Source organism: Xyrauchen texanus, chromosome 30 (assembly GCF_025860055.1).
Source record: "Xyrauchen texanus isolate HMW12.3.18 chromosome 30, RBS_HiC_50CHRs, whole genome shotgun sequence".
NCBI lineage: Eukaryota > Metazoa > Chordata > Actinopteri > Cypriniformes > Catostomidae > Xyrauchen > Xyrauchen texanus.
This window is the reverse complement of record NC_068305.1, coordinates 8498351-8513130: the sequence shown is the minus strand read 5'-3', so window position 1 is coordinate 8513130 and position 14780 is coordinate 8498351. Positions and strand designations below refer to the sequence as shown.

Here is a 14780-nt window from a genome sequence, read left to right as displayed (position 1 = left end):
CTCACTCACTCACTCACTCACTCACTCACTCACACAGAGTATATCCATAAGCCTATTTTTGCAATGTCTGTGAGTGGGAAACGTTGAGGTACCAGCGCGCGTGAACGTCATGGCAACGTACAAAACAAAGTACCTCGCGCGGAAACACTTAACGTAAATGCGGCGTAACTAACGTAAATCAAGCAGGCTAGTATGCAGCATAAGCCACGAAGTGTTGGCTGAAATAAAAAATTAATGGACAGATTTTTTTTCCAGAAAACTTGCACAAAATAAATTCAAGCACTTTCAAGGACCTGTATCTATGTATGTTTATTTTCAAGAACTTTCCAGGGCCTTGAATTTTATTTTTCAGATTCACAAACTTTCAAGGATTTCAAGGACCGTGGGAACCCAGCTATTATTACATTAGCTAACTACCAACTAACCAGATAAAATTAACAAATTGACAAGCACTTACTGGGCAGCATGGCTCTTCAAATGGCGGACGAAATTGGAGGTTGACGTCTGGCTGTCCGCGATCTTAACGTTGCATGTCTTGCAAAGCGCTGTTCGTCTTTTGCCATCTTGATAATAATTTTTGAAGCCGAAAGCGATGACCCTCGGTAACGTTACCCCTCCGGCTGACATGTTGATGTGTTATTTGATCTAAGTGGGCGTGGTGTGCGTAAGGTACGAGAGAGCATGGCTGATGATAGCCTATAGTGTCGTGATCCAGTCATGACAAAACTATTCTCAGCCTGCGCTCCAGCTGGATCAACTTTTTTTTTTTTTTAAATAATTTATATATTTTATATTCAAACTGAAAACATGATGTGATTAACACTCAAGTCATTCAAGTCTTCGTGTCTCAAGTCAAGTCAAGTCCCGAGTCTTTAACTTCCAAGTCCGAGTCAAGTCTCAAGTATTTTATTTTTTGTCAAGTCAAGTCACAAGTCATAAAAATAGCGACTCCAGTCGACTCGAGTCCAAGTCACCAAGTCACAAGTCCCCATGTCTGCTATTTGAGTATAGTTCATATATTCGTTATGAGCGCTCTCCTCCTGGCCATCACAAGTATCACTCACTTGGACTCGGTCCACTTGACATTGCGTAGTAACGGATACGGGGAACAGAATCCCATCACGCTGCACTACATGACATAACTTCTCTGAGAGGAAACAAGGTGCAGATTTTTGGATCAAGGAGTGATCCTTGATCCAAAAATGTCTAATAAAAAAAATAACACTTGTCAGAGAGTCAGAATAATGTGGCCGATCCTAGGGTACTGGAACCTTGCTTCTGATGATGTACTCTGAAACTCAACCCCATTCAGCCGAATCACTGAGACTAGAGACACTGAGATTAGAGCTACTGAGAGTGTTTTGCGTGAGCAACCGCCAAGACCCAGGTTTTATTCACGTGGTAGCCAGGAATTAATCGCATTCACGTAATCAATGATCAGAGGTTGCATTTTCACTCTAAAATGACATTTTTACTCAACTGACAGTTAGGTTTAGGGTTGGGGTTTTGGCTAGGTGGTAGAGTTAATAAAATATGGATTCCTGCTGACTGGTGCCACTCTGTGGGCATTTGACATTTCACCCAGAAACTTTCAGCTTCAGCTAATTGGGGCAATAATTCAAACTTATTAGGCACAGACCAATTTCAGCAGCAGAACTTTCAACCTTCTGTTGCTACATTCACAGTGTGATCAGTCTGCTAAATGTCTAGTTGGAGGAGGATTGTGTGGGTGTAATGAAGACTCAGGTTGGTTGGGATCCATATGCGGCTTTATTGAAACAGCAAAACTCAGGTCGTACAGGCAAGGTCGTGGGCAGGCAAACAGAGTGTAGTAGAGAGACAGGGGCGAAACGAGAACAGGCTAGAGATCGGGGCAGGCAGCAAACAGTCGAGGTAGATTATCAGGCTAGAGTAACTGGGTAGGAAGCTAACAAACGTGGTCAGGGAAACGCTAGGTCGGTACACGGATAAACTAGTGTGGTTTCAAAACTTGCTTGGAAATGTCGCCGGGGCTAAACAAGACTTCGCAAAGAAGGAACAAACAGACACGGTTAAATAGGGTGAGGTAACGAGAAACAGCTGGGCGAGTAATCAGACCTAGGTGTGTGGGCTAGTGGGGAATGTAGTCTACGAGATCAGTACTCGGGTGAATGCGATCTCCGGAGGCTCGAGGAGGAGGCGCCTTCACTGGTGTTCGTGACAGTGGGACATGTACGTAAACTATCTCTCTCTCCCACACAATCCTCTGCAGTCTGCCTTTATCCCTCTCGGAGGCTTGATTAGCCTGATAAGGGACCGGGTGTGTATGATCATGACCCGGCCCCGCCCTCCGCCCTGCCACAAAGGCCCAAAAACATTTTCTGTGCAAATTTTGGATAAATTTGTAGCATTCACCAGAACCTCTAAGGGGACAATGTGGTTGGGAAAAATAAGTAGGGAGAGAAAAAAACTAAATTTTTGCTTTTGCATGCTCTACCTTATATTTATAGATATTACAGTTTAATTTTCTGTTAAATCATGATTCCTGTAAAGCTGCTTTGAAACGAATAAAATATAACAAATAAAAATGACTTGACTGGACATGACTCTCGCAAAACATTTGCGTTCCCACAGGAAACTTTTTAGCATTTGCATTTATGAGACAAAAGTCGAGTCGATTATTGTCAAAATACTGAATCATGTTAAAAAGTGAGAAGATACAGTGACACTTTCTGTATTGCATCATTAGGTACTATGAGATACATACAGACTCAAAATAATAATAATAATTTTAGGATTTATGCATTTCAATTTTATTAAACATTCCATTAGATTGCATTGAGTTATTTTGGTAAACATTACACAATTCAAATTGATGGAATTTTGTTATGAAATTGAAATGCATAAATCTTAAAATGATTTTGTGTGTGTGCAGAATTCTGATATATGGCAATATGCAAAACACATGTCTAAAATAAATGTTCATAAATGGCGTCCCTATTTTCATTAATACCGAAACATAAAAAACTAACAAACCAAAAAAAACCCGAATTAATATGAATCTTCATTTTTGATGATTCCATATAATTTATTATAAAATAATAAATTGTATTAATATGTTTGGTACCTATTGTTATGTTCACTGTTGTCTTTTGTTTTTGTGCTTTTATGTTGAAGTTTAGTTTAGTTCCTGTTTCCTGTTTGGTTTTTGTAGTCCTTTGTAGTTTCTTTTTATGATTGGTGTTCCCCTGATTGTTTCTCCTTCCCTGATTATTTCCCCCAGGTGTCCCTCATTCCCTTGTTTGTTCCTTTCTGTATTTAAACCCTGGTTCTTTGTTCAGTCATTGTCGATCGTTGATATTTGTGGATGCTTGTTTTGCCCGTTTACCCATTGAATGTCTTCCGTGGTTCCCATTGAATGTCTTCCGTGGTTCCCATTGAATGTCTTCCGTGGTTCCCATTGAATGTCTAACGTGTTTTTGTTTTATTTTCCCATTGTGGACGTTTTATTTGTTCCAGTGTGGTTTGTCTAGTTATTTTGTCAATAAAAACCAACTGCATTTAGATCCTCGCCCCTCGTCTGCCTTCACCTGCTCATCATTACAGAACGATTGACCAAAATGGATCTACAGTAGCAGCGGTTTTCACCGAACTGGCCCAGGCGGATTTGACCATCTGCGAGTACTCACATCTCTTCTCCACTGTTGCCATCCACACCGGGTTCGATGACACTTCCCTGAAGACCATCTACCGGCTCGGGCTACCTACATGCCGGCAGAGGGAAGCGCCGGAACCCGGAGATCACACGTGGAGGGAGTATGTGAGTCTCGTTTTGAAAAGCCAGCGCCCCCGGTCAGCGAGCCAGCGCCCGCGGCCCCTACCGTCAGCGAGCCAGCGCCCGCGGCCCCTACCGTCAGCGAGCCAGCCCCCGCGGCCCCTACCGTCAGCGAGCCAGCGCCCGTGGCCCCTACCGTCAGCTAGCCAGCGCCCGTAGCCTCGTACGTCAGTGAGCCGCCTCCCAGGCCTCCTGAACCTGTCCCTGTCCTACGGCCGCCTCCCAGGCCTCCTGAACCTGTCCCTGTCCTACGGCCGCCTCCCAAGCCTCCTGAACCTGTCCCTGTCCTGCGGCCACCTCCCAGGCCTCCTGAACCTGTCCCTGCCTGCCCTCTGTGCCCCCTTGGACTGCCTTCTTGCCCCTTGTGCCCCCTTGGACTGCCCTCTTGCCCCTTGTGCCCCCTTGGACTGTCCGTCTGCCCCTTGTGCCCCCTTGGTCTGTCTGTCTGCCCCTTGTGCCCCCTTGGACTGTCTGTTTGCCCCTGGTGCCCTCATTTTGTTTTTTGTGGGGTTTTTTGTCATTTAATTTTGTTTTAGGATCGTCTGGAATCCGATCCTTTGAGGGGGGATTCTGTTATGTTCACTGTTGTCTTTTGTTTTTGTGCTTTATGTTGAAGTTTAGTTCCTGTTTCCTGTTTGGTTTTTGTAGTCCTTTTGTAGTTTCTTTTTATGATTGGTGTTCCCCTGATTGTTTCTCCTTCCCTGATTGTTTCCCCCAGGTGTCCCTCATTCCCTTGTTTGTTCCTTTCTGTATTTAAACCCTGGTTCTTTGTTCAGCCATTGTCGATCGTTGATGTTTGAGGATGCTTGTTTTGCCCGTTTACCCTTTGAATGTCTTCCGTGTTTCCCATTGAATGTCTTCCGTGTTTTTGTTTTATTTTCCCATTGTGGACGTTTTATTTGTTCCAGTGTGGTTTGTCTAGTTATTTTGTCAATAAAAACCAATTGCATTTAGATCCTCGCCCCTCGTCTGCCTTCACCTGCTCATCATTACACCTATATTCCGTTTTATACTTTAATTTATGCAACTAATGTAAAAATAAATATTTTGCTAAATGTAAAATATTGGAGATATCATGTTGATATTCATATAATAATATGAAACATGTCCTATCCTGGTCACCGTTTCAAAAAAAAAATCATGGTATAAAATAAAAAAAAACTAGATATCACTCATTTGAACAGAGGAAATCACAAAAAACACATGTAATTTTTTCAAACATCACATTTTGTGATTTATAAGACTAACAACAAGTTCTGTAATGACACTTTAAAAATCACATCCAGGTTTTCTGACTTTATAACACTGTTATTTCAAAATGTTCAAATACTTCTACACAATACATGGTCCAGGGAGAGAAAATTGCTTAATTTGTCTCCCTGGTCACATGGTTTGGGGTGCGGCCAAGTTTTGCTTCAGATTGCTTTTTTTGTTTGTTTCGGTATTGACAAAATAATGGGGGACAGCAATTTTTTACTCTGAATAAATTCTATACCATTTTTTAAAAAGGCTCACGTCAATTCCATTTCAGTAGGACTTGACAAGGTACATCAGGATTAAGTGTTTACATTTTTTAGTGTATTTTAACACTCAAATGGCATAAATGCTGCCTCCACAGGGCTCTTCGAAGGGAGAACAACCATGGTAGCCAAGCTACACAAATTCAAATAAAAATGACTTAAAATGTGAGTTCCAAATTGCCGTTATTTTTTTAGCACCACACCTTACAGCCCCTCAAAAGCTATTACATAATAAAGTCTTAGATGTAATAAGGCATATGGATGGCCACGGCTGAATGGAGCGCACCTTGAGACGTTCTTGACCGAAACAAATCTCATCATCCTTTATGTAAATCTGCATTTCTATAGATTTACTAATAGACTTGACATTACTTCCCATGTAATTAATGGAGTCTGATAAACAAATGTTCAGGAGGAGCTTATCTAATCTGTCAATCAACCCACAGAGTATATAAAACGCTGTTTATCTCACTAAAGTGGCAGTCTTTCTGGCATTTGGCTTTCACTCCTCAGCTCGAAACATTTCCCCTCATCAGATGAAGCTCTTCCATCGCATGTAATAATGTTATTCAACAGAAGCTGCTGAAGCAGCTAACTATTTTAATCTTTTGTGTCTATGGCGACCACCACTTTATTTTAGTGTTGTTTTCAGCCTTTTTATTTTTTACTATAATTGTAATCCCTCCAATTCAGTGTAAACCAAGGCACAAGCAGACTCCACACCGGATCTGTTTCCTATGCTACAGCTCCCAAAAAAAATCAATAGCTAGCTATAGATTCAAACAAATGTTATTATGACTACTCTATTGTCTCAACCTGGTAACACTTCACAGGTGTTTCCTCTCTCAGCCATTGAGATCACCTTGCATACAAAACTGTACATGTTACATTTCTCTACCTACTTTTAGCCTGCAGGCCTCCAAGATTAATACCATATTCTTCACACAAATAAGCACAAACAGATTGCACAAGCAATTCATCAGTGCAAACTAAGCCCCCTTTACCCACTCTGATAGCAAGCTCCTGCACTATTATTGTGAGACATTACTTTATACAGTATGCTCCTCTGATGGCCAGCAGGCTGCTGAGTTTTTCATTGATTTCTTTCTTGATCATAAACCAAAGTACTAAAACTAAATAATTAATGGTATAACTATTAGAATATCAGTTGCATTTCTGAAATCACTGATATGTTCACCTGCTTGCTCTATCAGATGTTCCATTCCCTCTTCAGGATTGTATGAATTGTAAGTTTTCTTTATTCCCTTTACAACTAAGTTTGCAGATGTCCAGGGATGCTTTGTTGCCTTTACAAGTGTGTCTGCAGATTTTTATGTAAACGTGAACACAAACTCATTTCTCGTAATAGCTGCCTATAATCCCTTTGTCTTTTTCTTGTCACATTTTGCTCATGTAACCTTTTCAGCAGCTTCTTATTTCACACAGGAATTAAGGCAATAACTTCACAACAGCTTTCCCAAATTGATAATCAATAGCCTAGCTTTCTATGTCAGATTAGAGAACTGTTGACAGAAATCTTTAACATCACATGGAAACCTGACTTGGTAAAACCTGGTTTGTTTTAAATTCCTTTCCGCAATGATCCAATTAATTTGACTACTTTTTAGACTCCGTTCCAACCTTTATCTCCTATTGTTGAGTCTGGTATGGGAGCCAAACACACAGAGATCCAAAATTAACCATGACTGGGGACAACAACGCTGACACATATGCATAAATATTCTCCCGTTTGAATGCATTGTCTCCAATTCGAATAGAAAAGAGCTTGTGCAAACAAAGGCCATTTACCTACTTAAATTTAATTTACCTATTGACTTAAGAAGAACCTAAATTAAATCTCTAATTGACCCACTTTAAATCTGGAATTGCAGTAAACCTTCATTTCGCCTTTTCTATTTAAGAGCAGCAACTAAAGTCAAGGTTTGCGCTAGCAACTAACTGATTCATTAGATGGTCTTTTGACATGTTTCCACAGTTACATCAGAACCAATAATATACATTCTAAGAGCTCTGAAGTCTAATTGTTTAATTGATTGAGGGCTTGTTTTAAATGCAGCATTAATTATTTCCATAAATACAGAATGATGGAGTCCAAGCAAGGTTAATTTTCCTTTATTCTAGTTTAAGAATCCCCAGTTATTAAACTTATATCATTCGAGCACAATTGGCTCTTCCCTCTAAGTAAAGTCTTGGGGTGTGGCTCTTGAATATCCACCAGTTGCAAACCTCAGTTTGGTAAGGCTCTTTACTTGGCACCATGTTTGACTTTCAGTTTGGGGTCTTCCGTTGGGATGCAGCATGAGCTTCTGAGGATTGGTCCCATGCTCTCGCATTCAAATTGCAGTGTGGGCTCTACCATCCAAATGTAGTATGAGTTTTCATGTTATTTACTTAGTAGGCTCTCCTGTACTACTGGAGTGTGAACAACTTCCATGCTTACAAATTTACAAAAAGTTAAAGCACTGTAACTGTATTATCTTTTACTATATTAAGGCAGCAAGGGCAGCGGGAATCACCTGCTTGCACGTGAAGGAGCCATTTGATACATGTAAGTGACCAATCAGTTTGTTTTATTGTTACATGCCATCATGTTATCACAATAATAGACCGGTGTGTAACTCGGTCTCATTTATTGAGTCTGAATATCAGAGATACGACAGATGAATATGAGCTCTGTGGTGGAAAGACCCGCCGCTCTCTTTCGTCATCATCGCCCCACCTCTTAGGTCCTTCAGCCAGGCTCAAAATGGGAGTGGGTAGGATAGAGGAGAGGGGCAACTTAATGAGCCTTATTTGGGCTGCGGATGATGAGGCACACCTGATGTGAGCGGAGCCTCATCACCGCTGGCATTAAAACGCAGAGTAAGCCTCTCCTCAGGGAGCCAGCTTCTGTCTCCTCCTTTGCACTCGCTGGCATCCTCACAGGTTCATGTACATATTAATCATGCCTCTCATTTCTGTCTGGCCAAAACAAAAACAATGTGAAAGTTGAATCCATGCCTTGCACACATCTGACAGTTGGGCTAGAGTGGACAGAACGTGAAGTCATGCGACTTAGTGGGGAAATCGTTGCATGAAAACTGCAGGTGGACGCCTGACAGCATGCCCAATCAATGCTTACAAAACTGATACTGAGGCTTATCTCCACACTTTTGAAGTGGTGGCCGACCGTGACGGTTGGGACAGGGAAGAGTGGTCAAACATAATTGTGCCTTTCCTCAAGGGGCATACTATTCCCTGGACCCAGCCATCACAATGTATTATGAGGCCCTGAGAGCAGAGATATTGGCTAGAGTGGGTTTGTCACTCTTGTGACTGAGCACATTATCCTATGGTCCTGATCCACACCCAGGCTGCACAGCTTTTCCAGCTGGCCCAGCGGTGGCTGATGGAGGACCAGCCCACTGCTGCCCAGGTAGTGGAGAAAGAGGTCATTGACAAGCTGTTGTGCTCTCTTCCTCGTGGATGGCAACAGAATGTAAGCATGAGGGATCAGCAGAAATTAGGCCAGCTGGTGGTTGCGGTAGAGCTGGCGGAGGCAGCGTATGCAAGAGAGACTGGGGAGAGAGCTCCTATAACACCCTGGAGGGCCCACTCTCTAGTGTGATGTCGACCGGAATACATCTCGTTAACAAGGTGCAGATGGCACCTTCCGCCTGACTTCTGATGGCACAGTGAAGTCTCCACCTTAGACAGCTACCCCATGCCTTGGCTGGATGAGATGATCGAACACCTGGGAAGAGCCCATTTCATCTTCACCCTGGATCTGGCTAAGGGCTATTGGCAGATGCCATTAACCTCTACTGCTAAGGAAAAGACTGCCTTTAGTCCAGCTAATGGGCATTGGCAGTATCAGGTCCTACCATTTGACCTTCATGGGACCACCTTCCAACGGATTATGGATGTGCTCAAACTCAAGCCCCACCGCCAGTATGATGAAGCTGCCTACCTAGATGATGTGGTGATCCATGGTGAGAGCTGGGAGGACCATCTGCTGCATTTCCAGAAGGTGCTAGAGGAACTCTGTAGGGCTGAACTCACCACCAGTCGAAATAAATTACATTTGGTATTGTCAGAGGCACACTCTCTGGGCTACCAGATTGGGTGAGGACTCCAAAAACCCCAGGAGAAGAAGGTGGAAGTGGTGCAGAATTGAACTCAACCTCAAACAAAAACACAGGTACATTTCTTCCTTGGGTTGATGGGCTACTATAGGTGTTTTATCCCCCACTTCTCATCTCTGGCTTGTACCCTCACATTCCTGACCAGGAAAGGGCAGCTCAAAAAGATAAAGTGGAATGAGAATGTTGAGAAAGCCTTCACCATGCTAAAGAATCCCCACACCTCAGAGCCCATCCTCCATGCACCTGATTTTTTCAAGCCTTTCGTTCTTCAGACTGACACTTCTGAAACAGGCCTCAGGGCTGTTCTTTCCCAGGAATTCCAAGGTGAGGTGCATCCGATTGTATACATCAGCTGCAAGCTGTCCCTGGCAGAAACCTGCTATGCTGACAAAAAGGAAGTGCTCGCAATAAAGTGGGCAGTTCAGGAACTCTGTAATTATTGCCTGAGCAGACACTTCATGTTGTCCACAGATCACGCACCGATGCTGTGGAAGGCTAAAGCCAAAGCCACCAATGCTTGCTTCACAAGTTGATTTCTCACACTCCAGGACTTCCATTTACAGTGAAACACCAGGCGGGAACAGCCAATGGGAATACAGATGACCTATCACGGATGTTCCCCTTCTTTTCTCAAAAAGAGAAACACCTGTGACTCATCAAGAACTCATGCTGTTTGTTTTCTCTCTCTTACAGAATGTGACTAGAAAAGGATTTCTCAGTTTCTAGGCAAGTGCCACTGTCCTGCTATCTTCATTTCCCCACCCTTTTATAACACATCGAAGCACCAAACGCGCTACCGGACAGCTGTACAACAAAAACATCACATACCTCAGAACACCACAGTGTCCTTAGTTGGCCACATTAAAGGGCCCTCTGGGGTAATATTTCACACCATGTCCATGTCCGAGCCTTCTCTCCCTGCTACAAAGGCAATTGTGGTCATGCTACAACTTATATTGTATGGCCCCAAAACAGTACAGCAAAACACAGATTGTCATGTTGGTTCCTTGTTGACCCGTGACATAGATTGTGGCATGCAGACCAATGCCATTTATCCCTCTTATTCTTTATTGTTGAGATTAAAGTCACTCAAATTAGGCCGAACTCTGAAAGAGATCTTGATTCATAACATAATGAACTAGAGGGCTCACAGATCATTTGGGCATCTTCTCTGTCTCTTCTACTCTCTTCTTCCACCACACTGTCCTCTACCTGTCTGCTCACCATCTTTATACCATCTCCATGTGGCAGAGTGAAAACACAAACTGTCCCTTTAAGGATCCACCACTCAATTACCATAAGAAAGAGAAAGCAAATATAATGGCTGCTCGGTATATTGCACCAGGTTAGACAGGTGTGGGGTGAATCAAGTGATGTGCAGAGACGGTGCAAGGAGAAAGTTTGACTTGTCTACGTGTGATGTAAAAAGGAGGAATGCCAACAGTGTGAGAGGACTAAACAAAGAAGGGACTGATAGCACTTAGCATGACAAAGTGTTTGCCTGGATTCAAAGACTGGACCAAGCCCTCACACAAATGACTCATTCTTAAAGTGGAGTGGTGTGAGCAACTGCTGACCCAGCAAAGTGCTTTGCAACTGAGTTAAGATGGAGTCATGTGTCCTAGATGCCAGGTGATCATGTAGGGCCCTCAACCTGCTCATTCCCCTCTTCTGTCACTCCCTCTGTGTCCTGCAAGCATCGCACACACTGAGGAACATGTAAGCACTCCTAAACCAGCACCCACGCATTCCTAATATGCAAAAACACATCGAAATACAGCTTTGCTTGTTTTGTTTTGGTGTTAATTTTTTTATATGCTTTGCTATTGATCTGTTCCATTTTGTTTTCTATTATTTGTCTGAGACAATTGGACTAGTAGCCTTAAAATTGATTTGCATTTGTTTGGTTTGTGGAACAATGTATAATTTTGAAATCTGAATCCTTTTTGTCGTGAATGTAATGAAACTCAATCTGCATATTCTTCACTTAAATGGATATTTATCCAATTAAAGTGTCGTTTTTGTGGGTAAAATAAATGTCCATTTACTCTATTCATTTTAACCCTTATTGTAACCAGCGGTTTGGAGCTATCTGGGGTCAAGCTATTCTTTTTGACAGGCCTAATCCTGTCTAGCACATTTAATTAAATGTATATTTTAAATTTAAGTTTGGGTGTGCCACCGATACATCTATTTGCTATTGCAAAGGGTAGGCATTAAAGGAGTTTTGAGCAACTTCCCCTTTCCACATCACATCTTCCTCTTCCTCTACACTTCTTCTTTGTCTTGTTCTTCCTCTTCCTCACTGTTTGTTTGCTCTGAGTTTTCACATTAGACCCCTTTTATATAGAAAATTCACGATAGTTGTGTGAACAATTTAGTCAATTGCATTTCCTTTGCTGTGTGCATTACTAATGCAGCAGATATCAAAGTGATGACATCTGTTAATATGCCATGTGCATTTGCTAAATGAAATGTTTCGAAAGCATGAAACTTGGATCAGGGACATCTGTGTAGTGTTGCAAGAAAATGAAATCATGACAAATTTACAGTATGTTTGGGAAAATTAAATGTTGTTCAGATGGCTGAGTAAATTGTTTTGAGAATATCGACCTTAGTTTGGTCAAATGTATCAAATCAACTGAGGAAAAACTTTAATCATCATCTTCTAGTGCATCTTATAGATTGTTAAGCCATTATAGTTGTGAACAATTTAGTCAATTGCATCTCCTGTGCTGTGTATATTACAAACCCAGCAGATGTAATATGATGCCATTTAATAACAATATGAATTTATGACTATGGCTTTTATGGTCTGGTTCTGTAAAAATGTTCTACTGTTTCTGAAACCATCATTGCATTTATTCTGGCTTCAAAACCACACGTTTAAAGAAAAGTATACCAGACAGTACTTTCAGATTACTTCTTAAGTATTTATGCAGCTCTTCTCTTTCACGTCAAGTGCAAGACAGGTTGTGATGTGCAGTGCATGTCAAAGGACAATAACAATATGATTTTATGGAAATACTTATGAACACAATGCTGTGAAGTAAATCAAGACACCATTTTTTAGCTAAAACAAAGCATCTTAGTTTCACTGTGAAACATGTATTTGTAAAGTAATTTGAATGAAAGAGGATTTTTTTGTGTGTGTGGTTGACTAGAAAACGTACTTTCGAGATGCTTTGACTTACATATGAGTGATCTTCCTCAGGTTGTAGAAGGAATGCTTTTCTAACCTGCTCAGAGAGATATCCACAGACAAATAGCTGAGGAAAGAAGGGAGGGAAATCCTGTTAAAATCCTGTTTGAATTAAAAAAAAAAAAAAAAAGTTATTTTGAGTCCCCAGAAAAATAGAAAAAGAAGAAAAAAAACTCCCTTCAATCTTAAATGGCTGACATTTTCACAGATTTCACAGGGGAGACACATTGCTATTTTCAACGCGAAATAGAAAATGTACCCTACAGTATTTACTTTCTTATTTCACATTCCTGGTCTTAGTGTAAATAATTAATTGGTGCATGTTATTTCAAAGGCAAAAAAAAGTCTTTGCAATCTCTGGAATCAAAATGTAATAACGTGCTCTTTTCCGATAACATTACTTTGGCGGTTTTTAGATAATGGTAACCAATAGTGGTTTAGGTATTGTTTTAGCAAACTCGCATACAGTCTTCCTCCATCCTGGTAACGCCCACTTTCAACGGTCTAATCAATTTCTTATGAATAAAAAGTGTAGCCCAAAATGTTTTCCTCACTTTGACACATTTCTGTACATTTATTCATTATTAGGTTTTTTTTTGTTTAATCTTTGATAAGCTAAGTGACCCTTTGCTAAGCCCCACCTTTTAAGTGTTACTGACCAATCCTATATAAGCAACTGTTGCATCCGCCATTTTCATCTGACAAGAGTTTTTTTTTTTTTTTAAATGAATCAACGGGAGTCATGTACCGTATGTAGTACAGTAGTAGTTTTTAGCAGAATTTGTAGAAATTATCCAAAAATGGTGAAAAAATGGTGCTGGGTCACTTTTAATAGTGACATGAGGTACACAGAGAGGATAAACACATTATTTGTTCTCATTTTTAAGATTGAAATAAATCTTGATAAGAGCATACTATGGTATAAACTAGCCAGCCTGCATGTTTAACATCAACAAGGACACCTGATTTTACTTTAAGTTAGATTAAAACTAATAACCTAACATTAATACATTTTTGAGCAGTTCTGTTCACTTATACTAATTTATACAAATATAATTTATACTAATTTATACAAATTATAATAATATCAGGTGTGTATATATATATATATATATATATATATATATATATATATATATATATATATATATATATATATATATACTATACACTCACCTAAAGGATTATTAGGAACACCTGTTCAATTTCTCATTAATGCAATTATCTAATCAACCAATCACATGCAGTTGCTTCAATGCATTTAGGGGTGTGGTCCTGGTCAAGACAATCTCCTGAACTCCAAACTGAATGTCAGAATGGGAAAGAAAGGTGATTTAAGCAATTTTGAGAATGGCATGGTTGTTGCTGCCACACGGGCCGGTCTGAGTATTTCACAATCTGCTCAGTTACTGGGATTTTCACACACAACCATTTCTAGGGTTTACAAAGAATGGTGTGAAAAGGGAAAAACATCCAGTATGCAGCAGTCCTGTGGGCGAAAATGCCTTGTTGATGCTAGAGATCAGAGGAGAATGGGCCGACTGATTCAAGCTGATAGAAGAGCAACTTTGCCTGAAATAACCACTCGTTACAACCGAGGTATGCAGCAAAGCATTTGTGAAGCCACAACACGCACAACCTTGAGGCGGATGGGCTACAACAGCAGAAGACCCCACCGGGTACCACTCATCTCCACTACAAATAGGAAAAAGAGGCTACAATTTGCAAGAGCTCACCAAAATTGGACAGTTGAAGACTGGAAAAATGTTGCCTTGTCTGATGAGTCTCGATTTCTGTTGAGACATTCAGATGGTAGAGTCAGAATTTGGCGTAAACAGAATGAGCCTTGGTACCACTGTGCAGGCTGGTGGTGGTGGTGTAATGGTGTGGGGGATGTTTTCTTGGCACATTTAAGGCCCCTTAGTGCCAATTGGGCATCGTTTAAATGCCACGGCCTACCTGAGCATTGTTTCTGACCATGTCCATCACTTTATGGCCACCATGTACCCATCCTCTGATGGCTACTTCCAGCAGGATAATCCACCATGTCACAAAGCTCAAATCATTTCAAATTGGTTTCTTGAACATGACAATGAGTT

The 14780-nt window shown here is 41.1% G+C and overlaps 1 protein-coding gene across 1 annotated transcript in view; it reads right to left on the bottom strand.

Moving 5' to 3' along the window:
• The window catches only part of LOC127623643 (thyrotropin receptor-like), a 74292-nt gene that overhangs the window by 15802 nt on the left and 43710 nt on the right, over positions 1–14780 (bottom strand). The window contains 1 exon segment of the mRNA XM_052098060.1: positions 12674–12748. Within this exon segment, the coding sequence (XP_051954020.1) occupies positions 12674–12748 (75 nt within the window).